At 49.2% G+C, this 19,495-nt stretch overlaps 1 protein-coding gene and 1 long non-coding RNA gene across 6 annotated transcripts in view; one reads left to right on the forward strand and one right to left on the reverse strand.

The window, feature by feature from the left end:
* Positions 1-19,495, forward strand: part of ENTREP3 (endosomal transmembrane epsin interactor 3) — a 35,180-nt gene that overhangs the window by 12,025 nt on the left and 3,660 nt on the right. For 4 of the 5 annotated variants that reach the window (XM_081173557.1, XM_081173558.1, XM_081173559.1 and 1 more), the window contains exons 5-11: positions 1,012-1,119; positions 3,193-3,353; positions 4,128-4,227; positions 5,389-5,476; positions 9,070-9,609; positions 12,088-12,159; positions 14,980-15,245. In XM_081173557.1, coding sequence (XP_081029683.1) covers positions 1,012-1,119; positions 3,193-3,353; positions 4,128-4,227; positions 5,389-5,476; positions 9,070-9,609; positions 12,088-12,159; positions 14,980-15,245 — 1,335 coding nt within the window. The remainder of the gene's footprint in view (positions 1-1,011; positions 1,120-3,192; positions 3,354-4,127; positions 4,228-5,388; positions 5,477-9,069; positions 9,610-12,087; positions 12,160-14,979; positions 15,246-19,495) is intronic. The other variant, XM_081173561.1, reaches the window with a different exon arrangement.
* LOC308575343 lies at positions 7,275-8,960 on the reverse strand. The gene is made up of 2 exons (XR_014002791.1): positions 7,676-8,960; positions 7,275-7,593 (listed from the first exon to the last, which is right to left on the reverse strand). It is a non-coding gene; the product is annotated as an uncharacterized lncRNA (long non-coding RNA).

Consider the following 19,495-nt stretch of genomic DNA (forward strand, 5'->3'; position numbering starts at 1 on the left):
GATTTTTAAGGTGTTTTTTTCTTGAGGGCCGCCAAAAAAGGCCAGGGGGGGGGCACAAGCAGAAGTTGGACTACCCGAATCTAGATCTTTTGCCCCTTTGTTTCCTCTTGAAAGGCCCTTATTGAGAAACTGATTTTGTTCTGGGAAAAAAAACTCATGGCAGATTGCTTATGTATTACTCTGTGATGTGTAAAACAGATGTAAGTTGTCCTGCAATGGTGTGTGTGTGTGTGTGTGTGTGTTTGTGTGTGTGCCCCACACCAGCCCAGTGCAGTTGTGGGTGGGCAGTACATCAAGCTTGCAATCGCCAATTCCTTCTTCATTAAGGTTACCAGATTTTTTTCAATGAGTCCTGTTATGTACTGAAGTTCTCACCCTGGGCCAGCAGGGGGATACTGTAGATAGTTTTCACTTAGGTCTGCATATGCAAATAAGGAATTGAAAGTGACGTTCAGTGATTGGATAGTTACAGAAAGTTGTTACTGTTGCTTTGTAGTTGAGCTCTATATAAGCAGGTTGGCTGAACCCTTCAATTCAGTTCTGTTCTGGCCTGTGGACAAACAAGAGCTGTCTGAAGAATTGCTGTGTGGTCTGATATGTTCACCCACAAATTAACAAATCCAGGGACACTTTTCAGCTTCAATGGATTTTGTATGGGGACTGATTTGTAAATCCGGGGACTGTCCCCGGGAAACGGGGGCATCTGGTAACCTTATTTTTCAGTCACTTGGGGCCTGGGCAGGGAGAAAAAGGCATGGATAGCCAATCCGGTCAAGGGAAGGTTTTCCAAATGTGTATCAACTTGATGGCAGGACCTAGAATCAAATCTAGATGAAAAGCAGTGTGTTTAGGGTCCGCAACGAGCTCTTCCGGGTCGAGGAAAGCTACCTTTGTGTGCCGCAAACGGGTTAGTGTCTAGGCAGCCAGACTTATCAAGCGTTCCTTTGCAAGCGCAGTGACAATGATCTGTGTTTTGACACCCCCCACCTCCCCCCTTCCCTGCCCCTTCAGGACCTCCTCTTCAGTGTGTGTGGCCTGACTGTTTTCGCCATCGTAGTGTGCACCCTCTCTGCCATTATGTGTTGCATCCAAATCTTCTCTTTCGACATCCTCTATGCGGTGAGTTCCAGAGACGGGCGGCCTGCTCCCAGCTTGCCTCAGATTCACTTGGGAACGATCTGAGCGCTTTCGAAACCTCTCCTTGTCCACTCAAAATCTTCTCAGGGTTGTCTTTCACACCCCCATTCACTGCATACTCACTGCCAGTTTAAAAATAATAATTTAAATTTAATTTCTTTTTTAAAAAATGAATTAAAATTTAAAAAAAATAAATTTGAATTGTTTTTTTTAATTCAAATTTTAAAAAATAATTTAAATTAAAAATTAAAATTATCAATTTACCCCACCTTTTGCCCTGACAGGGACTCAAGGCTGCTTACAAGGAAAAATCTTCATGCAAACTGCACATGCATCCTGAACTTTGAGAAAAGTTATCGGAGTAGTATTTCATAACAAACCAGCTTCATTCAAATTAGGAGTATTGAAGTTTCTCCTAAGTCATCTCTAGCCAAGGTGTGAATGCCTTTACGTAGGGTAATGATGCCCCGGTTCTGCTGTGTAGCCAAACAGAAACAAATCTGACACTAATGAAGTTGTGAAAAGCTGGAATGGAGGGAGGTGGGCCTGTGAAATGTACCAGATGTGTGTTGGGGGGGGGAGAGAAACAACTTCACAGCTCATGGCAGATCAGAATGTTTGCTATCCCTGCCATTCTTGTAAGACAGAGCCAGTGGAGTAGTGTGGGGGGTGCAAGGGGGGCCGGCCGCACCGGGCGCAACATCTGGGGGGGGCGCGCTCGCTGCCTCCGGAGTCGCCGAAGAGCCTCGGGCGCAGGCTGTATCAGAGCCCCATGTCTCGTGGAACCGATGAGCTGTGCACGCGTCCGGGCTGAAGGCGTCCGGCAGGCAGCGGCTCTCAGCGCTCGCCGCGGTCCCCGCGCGTCAGGGCCGCGGAGGACGCGCCAGGCAGCCCCTTCTCACAGCCCCGCCTCCGCCGCTGCTGCTGCTGGGCCATGTTGCATTTTCCTCGCCTCTCTGCCCCCCTCCTCCTCCTGGCAAGCGGCATCGTTTGGGCGGCAGCGCCAGCAGCAACTCGCCTCAGATCACCTGATGCGGCAGGTTAGGGGTTAGGGGGGGCGCAAATTACTTGCCTTGCCCCGGGTGCTGACAACTCACGCTACGCCGCTGGACAGAGCCCTCCCAGCCAATCTTTAAACCCCCACCCTCCTAAAAACCCCCCACCCCTCACTCACCTCCTCCCTTTCGAGCAGTGGGATTGCAAGGAGAGTGTTGAAGTTTCGCCCTCCCCTTCGATCTCCTCCTTCAGTGGGAGCATCTACGTTATACATTTCTTTATTTTCTTTTTAAAAAGTTCATATCCAGCTTTTTACCATCTAGGTCTCAAAGCATCTCATCAGAAGCATAATTTAAACCTCAGAAAAGCAATTTCAACAAACAGCACCAGAAAATGTAAAGCCTCAGAGAAGCATTCATGGTGCAAAGGTTCTCCTGAAATAAAATGGTTTTAATTGGTTGCCTGAAACTCATCAGGGACAGCAGCTTCTGTGACTTCTTGTGGGAGGGAGTTCCACAGAGTTGCACCCACAACACTGGAGACACAATTCCTTGTTGATGTGTCGTGATTCTGGTCACATGGAAAGCCCCATGGCTTCTTCCAAAGAATCCTGGGAACTGTAGTTGACCCCTTGCAAAGCAACAATTCCCAGCACCCTCAGCAAACTACAGTTCTCAGGATTCTTCATTTGGATGTGACTCTTAGACAAGTTTCCCAGGTTCTGATAAATCCAATTTCTGGGCTTCTTTGGGACTGATGGGTTGCAAATTATGCCCAGGAAACAGACATAACCCCAGGGCTGCATACCCACCATACATTTAAAGCACACACCTGCTTAAAAAAACCCGGGAACCGTAGTTTGTTAAGGGTGCTGGGAACCGTAGTGTGGTGAGGGATAGACTAAAAGTTCCCAGGATCCTTTGAGGGACGCCGTGTGCTTTAGACACACGGTGTGTATCCAGCCTATGTCAACAAGAGAAAGGGCTCCTCAGAACATCAGGAGCCTTTCAGATCTTGCCCAGCCCCCTCACTTACCCTGTTTTCTGTCTCCTTCCACAGCTGTCCCCTCCACGTTCCAGCTCCGTGACACTGGATTGCACTTCTCCCCCGGACACATTCTTGCAGCATATGTTGGACCTGGAAGAGTTTGTTCCTCCAGTGCCACCTCCGCCCTATTACCCTCCAGAGTACACCTGCAGTTCAGAGACGGATGCCCAAAGGTGTGGGAGATAAGAGGGGGAGCCTGTGGGCGGTTTGGGGGACAAAGAGGCTGAGGATGGAAAGAAGTCTTCCTTGTTTTTAAATACAGCAGTACCTTGGTTCTTGAACAGCTTAGTTGTCGAACAAATCGTCTCCCAAACGCCGCAAACCCAGAAGTAAGTGTTCTGGTCTGTGAAAGTTTTTCGGAACCCAAACATTTGACGCTGCTTCCGCGCCAATCGGAAGCCACGTCTTGGTTTTCGAATGGTTTCGGGAGTCGAACAGACACCCGGAATGGATAAAGTTCGAGAACCAAGGTACAGTGGACGCTCGGGTCGTGAACGTGATCCGTGCGGGATGCACGTTCGCAACCCGCAGTGGTGCGTCTGCACACGCGTGGGTTGCGATTCGGTGCTTCTGCGCAAAGCACGATTTAGCGCTTCCGCGCATGTGCGATCGCTGAAACCCACAAGTAACCCGTTCCGGTACTTCTGGGTTTTGACAGGTGCGTAACCCGAAAAAACACAACCTGAAGCGGCTGTAACCCGAGGTCTGACTGTACCACTATATGCAGGTTCCTAGTCCTTATTGATGCAAAATACAGACTTGAAACTGTGTGGGTTGTGTGTCTCTCACAGGTGGAGAGTTGCAAGATGGGCTTCAGAGAATCTCGTCTCTTCCTTTTTCACTGCATGCCATTGTAACCTCCTTGGGGGAAAGAGTGAGATATAAATACGTAACCAAGAAGGAAAGTGTGTCATGGACAATGAGGTTATTATTTCTCCTCCTGACAGCATAACCTACAATGGCTCAATGGACAGCCCGGTTCCTCTCTACCCCACCGACTTCCCTCCCAGTTATGAGGCCGTCATGGGACTCCACGGAGACAGCCAGGTATTACGTGGGTACAGTTCAAGTCTTCCTTTGGACTAGTTTTTGGAGCCCTGAAGCCTGAAGTGTCATGGGGACCCCTTTGCAACAAGCAACGAGGTCTGGGTAGCCCCTGCTACCTGGTTACAAGGGGGTTGTTCCATGACAGATTACCACACCTTTACAATATCTGGGCTATATATATATATCAATATATTCCAGGTTCTTTCCCTGGAGGGAAACCAATGTCTTCCTAGAGGAAGTAAAGGAGACTTGAAATAATAATAATAATAATAATATGTCTCCCATCTGACTGGCTTGCTCCAGACACTCTAGGCAGCTCCCAACAGAAAATAGTAAAAGCACAACGAAACATCAAACATAAAAAACTTCCCGATACAGGGCTGCCTTCAGATGTCTTCTAAAAATCAGAGACAGTTTTACCTCGGTTTTCAAACTCGAACACCGTAAACCCGGAAGTAAATGTTTCGGTTTTCGAATGCGCCTCGGAAGTCGAACTGTAAACACGGTTTCCGTATTGAGTTTTTCGTATTGAGATTTCCGTTTTGAGGCTTCCGTTTTTGAGTTTTCGGTTTTCGAACATTTTGGAACTTAAACGGTCTTCCAGAATGGATTACGTTCGAAAACTGAGGTACCACTGTAGCTGTTTATCTCCTTGATATCTGATGGGAGGGCATTCCACAGGGTGGGCGCCACTACCGAGAAGACCCTCTGCCTGGTTCCCTGTAACTTGGCTTCATGCAGCGAGGGAACCGCCTGAAGGCCCTCGGAGCTTGTCCTCAGTGTCCAGGCTGGACGATAGGGGTGGAGACGCTCCTTCAGGTATACTGGGCTGAGGCCTTTTAGGGCTTTAAATGTCAGCACCAATACTTTGCATTGTGCTTGGAAAAGTACTGGGAGCCAATGCAGGTCTTGGGACCGGCCGTAAGCTAGTTTCCATCGCCTAGCCAGGCAAGTGAGAGGCATGACTGCAATAAGATGGGACACATTTCAGCCAGGCAAGAACCTGTGAGGAAGGCTTGAAGCAGGGCCTAGTAGGGGGTGTGGCTTGGGGAACAGTCATGAGGGCCAGAAAGAGAGGCTTGGAGGGGCCGCATTCAGCCCCCAGGGGCGAGGTGTTCCTGACTTTGCAGCGCACCAACATGTTCTGCTTTTGCTCTGCAGGTGACTCTGTTTGACTCGCAGTTTACAGATACCTCACACGGTCCTTGTTCCTGCAACCGGGTCCCATCTGTTGTCCTCAGCGGCGAAGGTAAGGACCTTTGTAGGCATGCATCCCTAACGATAGCACCAGGTCTGGGTGGACCGGATCTCTGACAGGTACAGTGAGGGGGGGAAAGTATTTGATCCCCTGCTAAATTTGCCCGTTTGCCCTCTGAAGAAGAAATGACCAGTCCATAATTTTAATGGTAGGTTTATTGTAGCTGTGAGAGACAGAATAACAACAGGAAAACCCCCAGAAACCCAGAAGACAAAAGTCAGAAATTGATGTGCATTATAATGAGTGATGGGCGATGGGAGAAAGGCGATGGCAAACTTAGACAGTATCTTAAAAAGCAGAGACATCACCTTGCCAACAAAGGTCCGTATAGTTAAAGCCATGGTTTTCCCAGTAGTAATGTATGGAAGTGAGAGCTGGACCATAAAGAAGGCTGATCGCCGAAGAATTTATGCTTTTGAATTCTGGTGCTGGAGGAGACTCTTGAGAGTCCCATGGACTGCAAGAAGATCAAACCTCTCCATTCTGAAGGAAATCAGCCCTGAGTGCTCACTGGAAGGACAGATCGTGAAGCTGAGGCTCCAATACTTTGGCCACCTCATGAGAAGAGAAGACTCCGTGGAAAAGACCCTGATGTTGGGAAAGATGGAGGGCAGAAGGAGAAGGGGACGACAGAGGACGAGATGGTTGGACAGTGTTCTCGAAGCAACAAACATGAGTTTGACCAAACTGCGGGAGGCAGTGGAAGACAGGAGTGCCTGGCGTGCTCTGGTCCATGGGGTCACGAAGAGTCGGACATGGCTAAACAACTAAACAACAACAACAATAATGAATGAAATAAGTATTTGATCCCCTATCAACCAGACAGATGTCAGGCTACCTGGTATCTTCACTGTATGTAACGAGCTGAGATTAGAAGCACCTGCTGTAAGGGAGAGGCCTTACCTGTAATCCCAGCTCGTTACAGTACCTGTACAAAAGACACCTGTTGACAGAAGCAATCAATCCAGCAGATTCCAAAGTAGCCACCATGACCAAGACCAAAGAGCTGTCCAAGGATGTCAGGGACAAGATTGTAGTATGTATATTGATGAAGTGATCTGGAATATTTACTTTGCTGCCCCCTCCCCCACCCAAAAAATTCCTGTGGACCCCTGTACTTGGTTGCCCTACTCTAGGTGGGGGAGAAATTTGATTTCACTTTGCATTCAAAGGCCTAATTGGTACTTTGCGGAACTATAAGTGAATCCACACTTCAGAATCCACACTTTTCCGGGTTTTGCAGTTCATTTCTCCACTGAAGTAATGTGTGGAAGAATAGGAACACCAGAAGACTATTTTGATAGACAGTAGATTCATATTTCTATCTCCTGCCCATCGAAATGTGATTCACCCTGTTGCATTTGTTTTGTTGCTTTCTAAACTATGTGCAAAATTAGAAAAGAGTATTTTAAACAAAATAAAACACGCATGCACTAAGGCAAAATGTCCATAAAAGGCATACACTCGTGAAAAGAACACACCCAAAAATGCATTATATATGGGGAAATTGCTTTCCCAAAATGCACATGATAGGGGGAATTGCATATAAAAATGTGCACACAGGGATAAATTTGTGCTAGAATGCGGATGAGTTTTAATGAGCACTCCACATTCTTTTTCTTTTTGGTAATAATTTTTATTTGGTTTTGCATATTTTTATACCACCACACGTCCGAAGTTACAAGATTCTCCCAAATCTCTGAACCTCCAACCTTCCCCTTGATGGGTTCTGTTATTAAACCTTTCCTACTGCATCTTTTTAAAACAAACCAAGTTGTTTTTTTTAAAAAAACAACTCCATTGTATCCATAGTTCTTGTTACATTACAAATGTTATTGCAATCCTGCTAAAGTTTTCAGCTGCTTACAGTGGCCTTTAAGGTAAATTGTAAATTTCCCCCACTCCTTATTTAATTTTTGGTCTTCCTGGTTCCGGAGCTTTCCGGTCAGTTTTGCCATTCCGGCATAGTCCAACAGCTTCATTTGTCATTCTTCTCTGGAAGGGACTTAATCTTCCTCCACGAGGACTTAAAAGATGGCAACAATAAAAATCCCAAACTGGCGTGGAAGAACGGGACCTGAGATGGGGAAAATGCAAAACGGAGAGGGCTGCAAATGGACAGAATAATAATAATAATAATAATAATAATAATAATAATAATAATAATAATAATAAATTTATTATTTACACCCGGCTGTGGAGATCACACAGGCCCCCCCGGATGTTTCACGGTCTATTGACCCTGTGCCACCACTGCGGTTGCTTTCTTCGCTGCCACCACCCCGCTTCTCACGGGGACACACGGAGTCCAGACAGTTGTTAGCATAAACAAATAATCAAGTTTATTTTTACATGCAGGAACAAGCGTATGGTTTCGGTTTATTTTTCTCTTGTCAGTTTCTTAAATCTTAGTTTCTAACAACTTCAAACTGATTATTCCAACTAACTATCTGACTCAACAATTTCTCTCACTCTCTCACCACACAACTCGACCAACCCACACCTATTCCACCCTCTTCCTTCTCCAACACCCAAGCCTCAACTCCCAACTGACAAACCTCAACTGACTTTCAAAACCTCCCACTCTATCTTTTACTCCCCCCTTGCATTCTCACTGGCCAATCACATCACACCCATTTTAACCCTTTCCTTGACCCATCCTAGGAGGCAAACGCCACACCTGCCCATCTGGCTGGGTTTCCCCAGCCACTCTGGGCAGCTTCCAACAAAACATTAAAATACAATAACCTATTAAACATTAAAAGCTTCCCTAAACAGGGCTGCCTTTAGATGTCTTCTAAAAGTTTGATAGTTATTTTTCTCTTTGACATCTGGTGGGAGGGCATTCCACAGGGCGGGTGCCACTACCGAGAAGGCCCTCTGCCTGGTTCCCTGTAACCTGGCTTCTCACAGTGAGGGAACCACCAGAAGGCCCTTGGAGCTGGACCTCAGTGTCCGGGCAGAACGATGGAGGTGGAGACGCTCCTTCAGGTATACTGGACCGAGGCCGTTTAGGGCTTGAAAGGTCAGCACCAACACTTTGAATTGTGCTCGGAAACGTACTGGGAGCCAGTGTAGGTCTTTCAAGACTGGTGTTATATGGTCTCGGCGGCCGCTCCCAGTCACCAGTCTAGCTGCTGCATTCTGGATTAATTGTAGTTTCCGGGTCGCCTTCAAAGGTAGCCCCACATAGAGCGCATTGCAGTAGTCCAAGCGAGAGATAACCAGAGCATGCACCACTCTGGCGAGACAGTCCGCGGGCAGGTAGGGTCTCAGCCTGCGTACCAGATGGAGCTGATAAACAGTTGCCCTGAACACAGAATTGACCTGTGCCTCCATGGGCAGCTGTGAGTCCAGAATGACTCCCAGGCTGCGCACCTGGTCCTTCAGGGGCACAGTTACCCCATTCAGGACCAGGGAGTCCTCCACACCAGCACGCCTCCTGTCCCCCAAAAAGAGAACTTCTCTCTTGTCAGGATTCAACCTCAATCTGTTAGCCGCCATACATCCTCCAACCATTTCCTTTGATGCTGGAAGCGTGCCATTTTTACTAAAATGGCGCTCTCTCGCTCTCTCCCCTGCAGCGGTTTCCATGGACAGCGGCTCCCTGATTATGTCGGAGATTGTGGACATTCCTGGCGACAGCAGCCCATCCGAGGACTCCTGCCTGCTGGACGCCAGCGGTTCGGTCTGCTCAGTGGATTACGTCTTGTTCCGCTCCATTCAGCGCAGCCGGGCTGACTACTGCTTGAGCGTGGACTGCGGGCAGTGCGGCCTGCACCCTCAGAGCCCCACCCTGCAGGGCCCTTTTGAGGAGACGCCCCAGGCGCGCCTGCGCGGGGAGCGCTCGTACTCCTGCTCCACGCCCGGCTCCACGGGCTACGAGGGCTTGCGGGAGGCGGGCAGTGCCCATACGCACAGCTGCCAGCGCCTGGAGAGCTTAGGCCAAAGCGCTGGGCCTTGCTTCCCCGAGGTGCGGGTCAAGCCCAAGGCCTCGCTGCCGGGACGCAAAGGCGCCGGGCGGCAGCGACGGAGCAGCGAGGCCTCGTACCGCCTGCCTTCTGTCCGGGGTCCTCTGCTGAGGTCTCACAGCGATCCGGGGATTGTCACGGCCTGCGAGAATGGTGAGTAGACCGAGCTGAAGGAAGCTGGATGGCGGAGAACGTGGCATGGGTGTGTTTTGTTGCGTTGTGGACAGATGCTAGGAAAGGATATACAATGGTACCTCGGGTTACAGACGCTTCAGGTTACAGACGCTTCAGGTTACAGACTCCGCTAACCCAGAAATAGTACCTCGGGTTAAGAACTTGGCTTCAGGATGAGAACAGAAATTGGGCGGTGGCAGCGCAGTAGGAGGCCCCATTTGCTAAAGTGGTGCTTCAGGTTAAGAACAGTTTGAGGTTAAGAACGGACCTCCGGAACGAATTAAGTACTTAACCCGAGGTCCCACTGTATTTATTAGATATTATCAGTGCTGTTTTTTCTAGAAAAAGAGGTACTGGAACTCACCATGAGCGCCTCCCTTGTTCTCTTATAATGGCAATGGTGCCAGTGGCGGAGGAAGGGGGTGCGGGCCACCCTGGGTGTCATCACTGATGGGTGTGTGTGACGAAATGACAAAAATATGAGTTAAAAAAAAATGGGCTCATGAAACTTTTTAGTTCAGTCAACAAACGTAATGAAACGCAGCAGGCACTGGCAGACTGGCATGTTCCCTCCCTCCTGGTCGATCGTTTGGGAGCTTCAAAAGCTTTCTTCAGCCCGAACACCACAGCGATCGATGCCAACAGACATCCGCACACTTAGGGATTTGCAGAGTCTGCGCAGTTTGTGTGACAGACCTCAGCAACTCAGCATTATGGCTAATCTACTTTATTTACATATAAACACACACGGAGCACTGCAACATGGCTCCCTCTCTCTCTAGCATCAGACAGCAAAGAGAGAGAACAAAGGACAATAGTCCCATTTCACGGAACACAGTAACACAAACATCCTGTCTCCGTCACTTCCCACTCTGTGGAGTCAAAACATACACCGTCATGTGAAAGACAACAGTCCCATGACTGCAATCACAGAGCAGGAATTCTAACACTTACCGCAGGGCCCGAGCCACATGTCTCTCCTGGGAGTGACGTGTGGTGGCTTGGGCACCTGCAAGTTCCACACGGCCTGAAACGGCAGCATGGGGCTTGCGCCTGCCTACTGCCTCTCCCTCAGCCGCCCTACAGCTGAGGAGGAGGCGAGGCTCCACGCAGCGCCCCCGCCCCCATGGGTGGCTCACCCATGCAGCACGAGCGTGCTGCACCGGGCACCCCAGCAGCTAGCTATGCCGCTGAATGGCGCCCACCTGGAAAAAAACCCGACCCCTGGATATTATCCTTCCTTCCTCAAGTTTGAGTTCAGCAGAATTCCATCCTTTTGCAGCTTCAAAGGAAACTTGGCCTAGTTTTAGCCTTTTGGTTTGAGTAATCCAGGATGCTTTAAGGCAGACTGGATTTTCCTGGCATTTCTCCCCTTAAAATGACAAGCACACAGTCTCGTAAAAGGTAAAATTAACATTTACTTTCTTGGAATACTTGTTGAAGAGTAACCGGTACAGCAGCTTTGCTCAGGCAGGCGTCACTTGGTAATTCAGCTACAAAGGCATACTTAAATGGTAAAGGGACCCCTGACCATTAGGTCCAGTCGTGGCCGACTCTGGGGTTGCGGCACTCATCTCGCTTTATTGGCCGAGGGAGCTGGCGTACAGCTTCCAGGTCATGTGGCCAGCAGGACTAAGCCACTTCTGGTGAACCAGAGCAGCGCATGGAACCGGAGCGGTACCTATTTATCTACTTGCACTTTGACATGCTTTTGAACTGCTAGGTTGGCAGAAGCAGGGACCGAGAAACGGGAGCTCACCCCATCTTGGGGATTCGAACCGCCGACCTTCTGATCGGCAAGTCCTAGGCTCTGTGGTTTAACCCACAGCGCCACCCGCGTCCCCAAGGCATACTTAAGTCTGTCTTAAAATGTAGTCTGAGCTTGGAGCTCAAATATGGCAGATGTCGTCACGTTGCTGGCACAGCGGAAAGAGATGGAAAGAGGGAGAGGACGTGCCCAGGCAGGTAGGAGAATATATAGCTATGCCCACCCCCAGTGTCAGGGCACAGTAGGCTTGTCTCTCACCAAATTCTCTCTAGCAGGTTTACAGGAAAACTCTGTGAGCTTCAGCTCCTTTTATGTACCTATCTAGCAAAACACAAATTGTTGCTTTGTCTGCATCTTAAATATCCCATACGTGCTGTTTTCAAGACCGTGCTTTCTCACAAGAGCATGTGCTACGTATTATTGCGCCCTCCCCAGCATTTTTTGGGGTGAGATCTCAGTGTGAAATCACACAAGATCACAGCACTCAAAGTGGCCAGCATGTTCGCACACAGAAAAATGGGATTTCCCGGTTTTTCCCCCCACGGGACACTTGCAAGTTATGTACCACAAGATGCTGGGGATTGACTCTGGGATCTGAATGCAAAAGGTGTTCTCTGCTTCTGAGCTACCAAAACACCCCCATTTAAAACCATTTATTTCCTGCCTTTCATTTCCTCACTCCCCACCAGAAGCGGACTTCCAGGAGGTATTCTGCGCCAAGGCGTCGGAGGAGGATGGGCCCAACTCCTCAGCAGATACAGGTGAGGGAAGTGGCTTGCTTTGGTAGCCATCTTTGGACCTGGCTGTTTGTGATCAGGCAGATCCAGCCAAAGGTGCTGGCTGCTGAAGCTGAGTGAGGTTGCCATCTTTGAACCTGGCAAATAATGTGCCAGCGGATACAGGTTGAGGTCAGCGACTGCTTGAATCATGAGGACTGCCACCTTGGAATCCAGACAGTTCCCACCCACCTGTTCCTCCGTGCAGATAAAACATGTCAGGAGTCCAAGGAGTTAATTGCCCTCACAGGTTGTCTTGCCTCTAGTTACATCGTTTTATTTTAAGACACAAAGCAGATGATTAATGACAAATTGCCTTGAGTATTATTACTAACAGTTTTTGGCATCATTCTTCTTACGAAAGTGTAGTAAGTCTGAACGCTGTACTCATTCTTACTACAGTGCAGCCTAAAACATTGTGAACATGCTCCTCCTTGCATGGCAACTGTGATCCTCAGAAGGGGCACCGCTGAGAGTAACCACCTGCCCCAGCAGTGTCTTTAGCCTTCACTAGAAACTGGACTTTTAGTGTTGCAGGTTCAGCCCTCTGTAATCAATTAACAGCTGAAATGAGACAGGTGTCTAGCGCCTTGAAATCGAGGTGGCTATTGTAAACACTGTACGTTTAAGCAGTGGCGTAGCGTGGGTTGTCAGCACCCGGGGCAAGGCAAGTAATTTGCGCCCCCTAACCCGTGGATTTTGCGCCCCCTAACCCGTGGAGCGCGGGCCCCCAGATGTTGCGCCCGGTGTGGCCGGCCCAGCCTGCACCCCCCACGCTACGCCACTGTAGCACAGAACACCATCCCTAATCCTGCAACTGCAAAAAGTTCTGCAACACAGCACAACAGACCGTGCAAAAGGATCGTTGTTGATGCTTTTATTAAAAAAATGTAAACAACAGCCATCTTTATTTACACTATGAGCTAACTGTCTGAGATGGGTAAAACCAATCCCAAAGGGCCCTTACAAACAGTAGATTATGCTACATTTTCCTTGTTTAAATCCACAATGTTTTGGTTTTTTTAAATGCACTCTACCTCCCCACCCTTATACCCTTTCCACCCAAGACGTACACCTGATGCCTTTGTCACACATTACATGCACCCAACCCCTTCCCTGCAGTCAGCTAGATTTCCCTCGCAATAAACGTGGGTGGGTAGGTACCGGAGAAGGGAAACCTGAAAAGAGGAAGTGGCTGCTTTCCTGCATTCTGCCTCAGGGTCTTACTGCCCACCCTGCTCTGTTTCGTTGCTGTGTTTGCTCAAACGGAACAAAGAGCAGGGAAAGCCCCTCCCCTCCAGGCAGAGAGAGAGAGAGAGAGAGAGAGAGAGAGAGAGAGAGAGAGAGAGAGAGAGAGAGGCGCCCTCCACGAGTTGTCAAGCTTGGACAACGGCTGCGCCGCCGACGGCGAGGTGCTAAGGCGCCGGCTCCCCAGGCTGCAGCGCTTGGCCAGGCGCTGCGCTTGCATGCCTGGCCGCGCCCAGCTCGCCTCAGCGCAGCGGAAAACAGAAGCAGTGGCGGAGACGACGACCCCCCACCCCAACCAAGCCTCGATTGCTTGTCCCTTCCCTCTGGACTCGCACCCCCCAGGTGTTGCGCCCGGTGCGGCTGGCACCCCTGGCACCTCCCACGCTACGCCACTGCGTTTAAGAAGTATTTCCTGCTCCTGTGACTCAGGGTCCTTCCAGACCTCCTCCTTATTGTCTCTCCATAGCTATTTGTGCTCATTATGGTGTCAGGAAGGTTATACAGATGACTCCTCATGTGTGAGCGATCTACTTGTGTGTAACGGAGCCAGGAACCTAGAAGTGGAACCCGGAAGTGGGGAGCACTCTGGAGAGTCCTTGTGGCTCGTAAGGAGACCCTCCCCAAAGACTCGGGCTCTGGGGAGAATCTTCTCACGAGCCACGGTGTTCCCCGCTTTCATGCGTTCCACTTATGCGTGCAGGGCCCCCGAATATAAACCCCTCGTAAGTGGGGAGGTGCCTGTACACAATCCCACTTCCAATATTGTTTTTGCATGAAGAAGTTTCAGGGCGGACGTATTCCTTATTTTCCAGTTTGTTCGTGTCCCATCACAATCCCAGTGGGGTGCCAGCACAATCCCAGTGGGGTGCCATCGCAGCTGCCCCCTGCCTGCGCTGGGTGCCACGCCCCCAGGATGTGTGCCATGACGCTACGGGCGGCACGCCCCGCCCCCAGGACGTGTGCCAGCCCTGCCCCCACCTGCTCTCCACCCCCCCCCCGGTGCCGGAGCATAAAGCTCCGCCACTGTGTCCCATAGCATCCTGCAGAAATCACACAACCTCTGATACCCCTGTGTCCTGTACCCCACCGTCAATTGTGATGTTCAGAGGTAGAGTGCCTCTGAAGATGGAGGCTCTTATTAAAGGTAAAGGGTAAAAGGACCCCTGACCATTAGGTCCAGTCGTGACCAACTCTGGGGTTGCGGCGCTCATCTCGCTTTATTGGCCGAGGGAGCCGGCGTACAGCTTCCAGGTCATGTGGCCAGCATGACTAAGCCACTTCTGGCAAACCAGAGCAGCACACGGAAACGCCGTTTACCTTCCTGCCGGAGCGGTACCTATTTATCTACTTGCACTTTGACGTGCTTTTGAACTACAAGGTTGGCAGGAGCAGGGACCGAGCAACGGAGCTCACCCCGTCGCGGGGATTTGAACCGCCGACCTTCTGATCGGCAAGTCCTAGGGTCTGTGGTTTAACCCACAGCGCCACCCGCGTCCCGGAGGCTCTTATTACCTGCCATTAATACCTTGCCTCCCTCCTTCCTCCCTCCCTTCCCAGGGCCCTGCTCGGAAGCTTGCCTTTTACACCCGTCACTCTGCGAGCTGCCCCTGCGGGCTCGCTTGGCAGGGAAGGCCAAGCTGGAGGTGCCACGGAAAGCGCCGCTGCAGCACCTGTCCAAGACTGGCACGCGCTCCCTGGGGGACCTGAAGGTGTGCCGTGGGACGCGTGGGCTTGTGGCCCGTTTCCTGCACAGGTCCAAGCGCAACCTGGCTCTGGCGGGAGCAGAAATGGCAGGGCGAAGCAGCACTCCGGGGCGCAAGCAGGTACGGAGGGCAAAACAAGTTTTCACCAGGTAGTGGAATTTCCTATGCTGTTTATTTTTTGTTTCGCGTGAAATGGAGTTCTTATCAGCTCAGCAATCACGGTGGCTGGTGGGACAGAAGGCAAGTAAGTGAAGATGATGATAATTAATTTATTACTTATATCCCACCCTTCTGACTGAGTTGCACCAGCCAATCTGGTCAGCTCCCAATAGAATACAGTGGTACCTTGGTTTATGAACTTAATCCGTTCTGGAAATCCATTCTTAAACCAAAGCGTTCTTAAACCAAGGCGTGCTTTCCCATAGCAGCAGGGCACTCAATTTACAAATGGAACACACTCAACAGGAAGCAGAACATGTTCTGCTTCTAAGGCAAAGTTCACAAACCAAAACACCTACTTCCGGGTTTGCAGCGTTCTTAATCCAAGTTGTTCATAAACTAAGCTGTTCTTAAACCAAGGTACCACTGTATAATAATAATAATAATAAAAATTTATTATTTTTACCCCGCCCATCTGGCTGAGTTTCCCCAGCCACTCTGGGCGGCTCCCAATCAAGTGTTAAAAATAGTACAGCATTAAATATTAAAAACTTCCCTGAAGAGGGCTGCCTTCAGATGTCTTTTAAAGATAGGATAGCTGTTTATTTCCTTCACATCTGAAGGGAGGGGGTTCCACAGGGTGGGTGCCACTACCGAGAAGGCCCTCTGTCTGGTTCCCTGTAACCTCACTTGTCGCAATGAGGGAACCGCCAGAAGGCCCTCGGCGCTGGATCTCAGTGTCTCAGTGTATAAGAAACACAGCAAGACATCAGACATTAAAAACTCCCCGAGTTGGGACAGCATGAGACTTTAATCTCAGGGTTGTGGGTTTGAGTCCCATGCTGGGCAAAAAGATTCCTGTGTTGCAAGGGGTTGGACTAGATGACCCTTGTGGTCCCTCCCAGTTCTACAATTTTCTGTTCCTTTTTGTTCTCTTCATTTGAACAAGAATTCTTTTGTTTTGTTTTAAGAAAGCCCTTTCCCTCTAATAGTGGGGTAGGAGAACTGGGCGGGGGGGAATTAACATCTAGCAACCCATGTGCCGCTTTGGTTTCAGATACTAGATGGGTAAAAAGTAAAGGGACCCCTGACCATTAGGTCCAGTCATGGGGTTGCGGGGCTCATCTCGCTTTATTGTCTGAGGGAGCCGGCGTACAGCTTCCGGGACATGTGACCAGCATGACTAAACCGCTTCTGGCGAACCAGAGCAGTGCATGGAAACGCCGTTTACCTTCCCGCCAGAGCGGTACCTATTTATCTACTTGCACTTTGACGTGCTTTCGAACTGCTAGGTTGGCAGGAGCAGGGACCGAGCAACGGGAGCTCACCCTGTTGCGGGGATTCGAACCGCCGACCTTCTAATCAGCAAGTCCTAGTCTCTGTGGTTTAACCCACAGCGCCACCCGCATCCTGATACTACATTGGTAGACTAGTCTAAATAAACCCGGGGCACAAATTGCCATGGCCCTCTAGCGGCTAATTTACCAGAAGTAATGTATTTAGCATTAACCCTGGAAAAGTATACTCGATTCTGACCAAACTTAGCCTCTGGAGCTACTTGTAAGCTGCCTGTGTGCTATCCCCCCCAAAAAAAATCTTCCCCCCTCAAATAACAAATGTAATAAATTAAAATCCACCCACAGTGGATGGAAACAGGAAAGAACCCAGCAGGAAGGACTCCATGATTAGGATGTCAAAGGCAAAAATATAACCCCCCCACCCCCAGTTTTGAAAGGCTGGGAAACCCCCATATGATGTGGGCCATTTCAGGTATTTAAGGAGGCAAATTAATGGTGCTGACTAATTAGGGTTAAACATCCTAATTGCCCGAGGCTTAGGGAACAGCTCTTGAAAGAAAGCGACAGAGGAACTGAACCAGCTCCTGTTTAGGTTTCACATTGAATTCTTCCTTGATTAAATCCCGGGTATGTGGGAGGCTGCTTCAGAAATTGAGGCTGCTTCTGACTTTTCCCTGAGAGTAAGCCCAAGTATAAAGTCTACCCTCATCAATACTCCCTGATCTCTTGGCGCAAATTGTAGAGGTTAGTTTGACGATGCCCTATCTTTGCTGAGCGTTCCTTCAGACTGGATTGCAGGGGAGTTGTACAAGAACAAACATTGCACCGTGTTCACATGCCTCCCTGTTAATCTTTCATGTCTTCCTGTTAAACACGCTTCAGCTCATTTCGCCATCCTTAATTGGAATGTTACTGTAAATGTCTGGTGTTGTTTTCGCAAATGGATTTTTTGCGGTCGGTGACAGAATAAGCCCATCCTCTTTAGTTGCGCAAACCTAAATATCTGGTAAGTGCTTTAACCCCTTCCACAAAATCCCGAGAGGCTGGTCCCATGCTGTACATTTAAAGCACATTTCCCCACCCACAAAGCATCATGGGAACTGTAGTTCGCTCCACACTGGTGTGCAATGCCCAGTACCCTGAGCAAACTACAGTTCCCAGGATTCTTTGGAGGGAAATAAATAATGTGTGCGCAGCCATGTTGTGGAGGTGGCCTAAAACACGCATTGCTCTTTTTATCCCTCAGCAACAGCAAAGCAGGAATAGACAAAGCTGAAAAAGCATTGGCCACAGATGCAGCAGGCTTCCCAGAGTCGTGCCGTCTTGGCTAAGATGGCTCCTTTCTTGACCAGATGAAGAACTTTTTGTTTCTGCCCAACTCATAGACCTGAGCAAAACATAGGCAAGGCAAGGGTTAAAGTCACAGCAATTGCATTGCATGGTTTAAGCCAGGGGTCAGCAAACTTTTTCAGCAGGGGGCCGGTCCACTGGCCCTCAGACCTTGTGGGGGGCCAGACTATATTTTTTGGAGGGGAATGAATGAATTCCTATGTCCCACAAATAACCCAGAGATGCATTTTAAATAAAAGGACACATTTTACTCATGTAAAAACATGCTGATTCCCGGACCGTCCGCTGGCCGGATTTATCGTAGAAGGCAATTGGGCCTGATTCGGCCCTCAGGCCTTAGTTTGCCTACACATGGCTTAGTGTGAGCTGAGATGTTGAGCCAGCAAGTGGCACCTTGGTGAAGTATACCTGAAGGAGCGTCTCCACCCCCATCGTCCAGCCTGGACACTGAGGTCCAGCGCCGAGGGCCTTCTGGCGGTTCCCTCACTGCGAGAAGCGAGGTTACAGGGAACTAGGCACAGGGCCTTCTCGGTAGTGGCACCCGCGCGGTGGAACGCCCTCCTATCAGATGTTAAGCGAATAAACAACTACCAGACTTTTAGAAGATGCCTGAAGGGAGCCCTGTTTAGGGAAGTTTTCAATGTTTGATGTTTTATCGTGTTTTAATATTCTGTTGGGAGCCGCCCCGAGTGGCTGGGGAAACCCAGCCAGATGGACAGGATATAAATAATAAATATATTATTATTATTATTATTATTATTATTATTATTATTATTATTATTATTATTATTTTGCAGAGTGGGGTGGGCACAGCAAACAACGCACACATATATTACAATTGCTTTGCAAAAGCATTATTAGTGAAAATAATGTAGAAAAAAGCTATATATGTGTGTGGGTGTGTGCGTGTCTATTTTCTACGTTATTTTCACTAATATCTGTATTTATTTTATTAAATTTCTATACTGCCCTTCATCTAAGGGTGGTTTACAGTACAAAGACACATAGCATAGCAACGAACAAGAAAACAACTGTGACATAGGTATCTCTGTACCCATTAATTAGCTGGAGAACTGCGTTGCAAAATTCGGAGAACTGAATTTGGAGGGACGGCTCCATGTATTGCTTCAGAAGGTATTTGCTAGGTTCGCCTTTGAATGCAGACTGAACTGAATCCCTCCCTCCTGTTAACAACGCAGTACAGTGGTACCTCGCAAGACGAATGCCTCGCAAGACGAAAAACGTGCAAGATGAAAGAGTTTTCCGTTTTTTGAGTTGTTCCGCAAGACGAATTTCCCTATGGGCTTGCTTCGCAAGACGAAACATCTTGCGAGTTCTTGTGAGTTTGTTTCCTTTTTCTTAAAGCCGCTAAGCCGTTAATAGCCGCTAAGCCGTTAATAGCCGCTAAGCCGCTAATAGCCGCTAAGCTGCTAAGCCGCTAATAGCCATGCTTCGCAAGACAAAAAAACCGCAAGACGAAGAGACTCGCAGAACGGATTAATTTTGTCTTGCGAGGCACCACTGTATCTGAAAATACAACGCAGCCGGCGTAGCTTCAGGCTT

Source organism: Podarcis bocagei, assembly GCF_964188305.1.
Source record: "Podarcis bocagei genome assembly, chromosome: 16".
Lineage (NCBI taxonomy): Eukaryota > Metazoa > Chordata > Lepidosauria > Squamata > Lacertidae > Podarcis > Podarcis bocagei.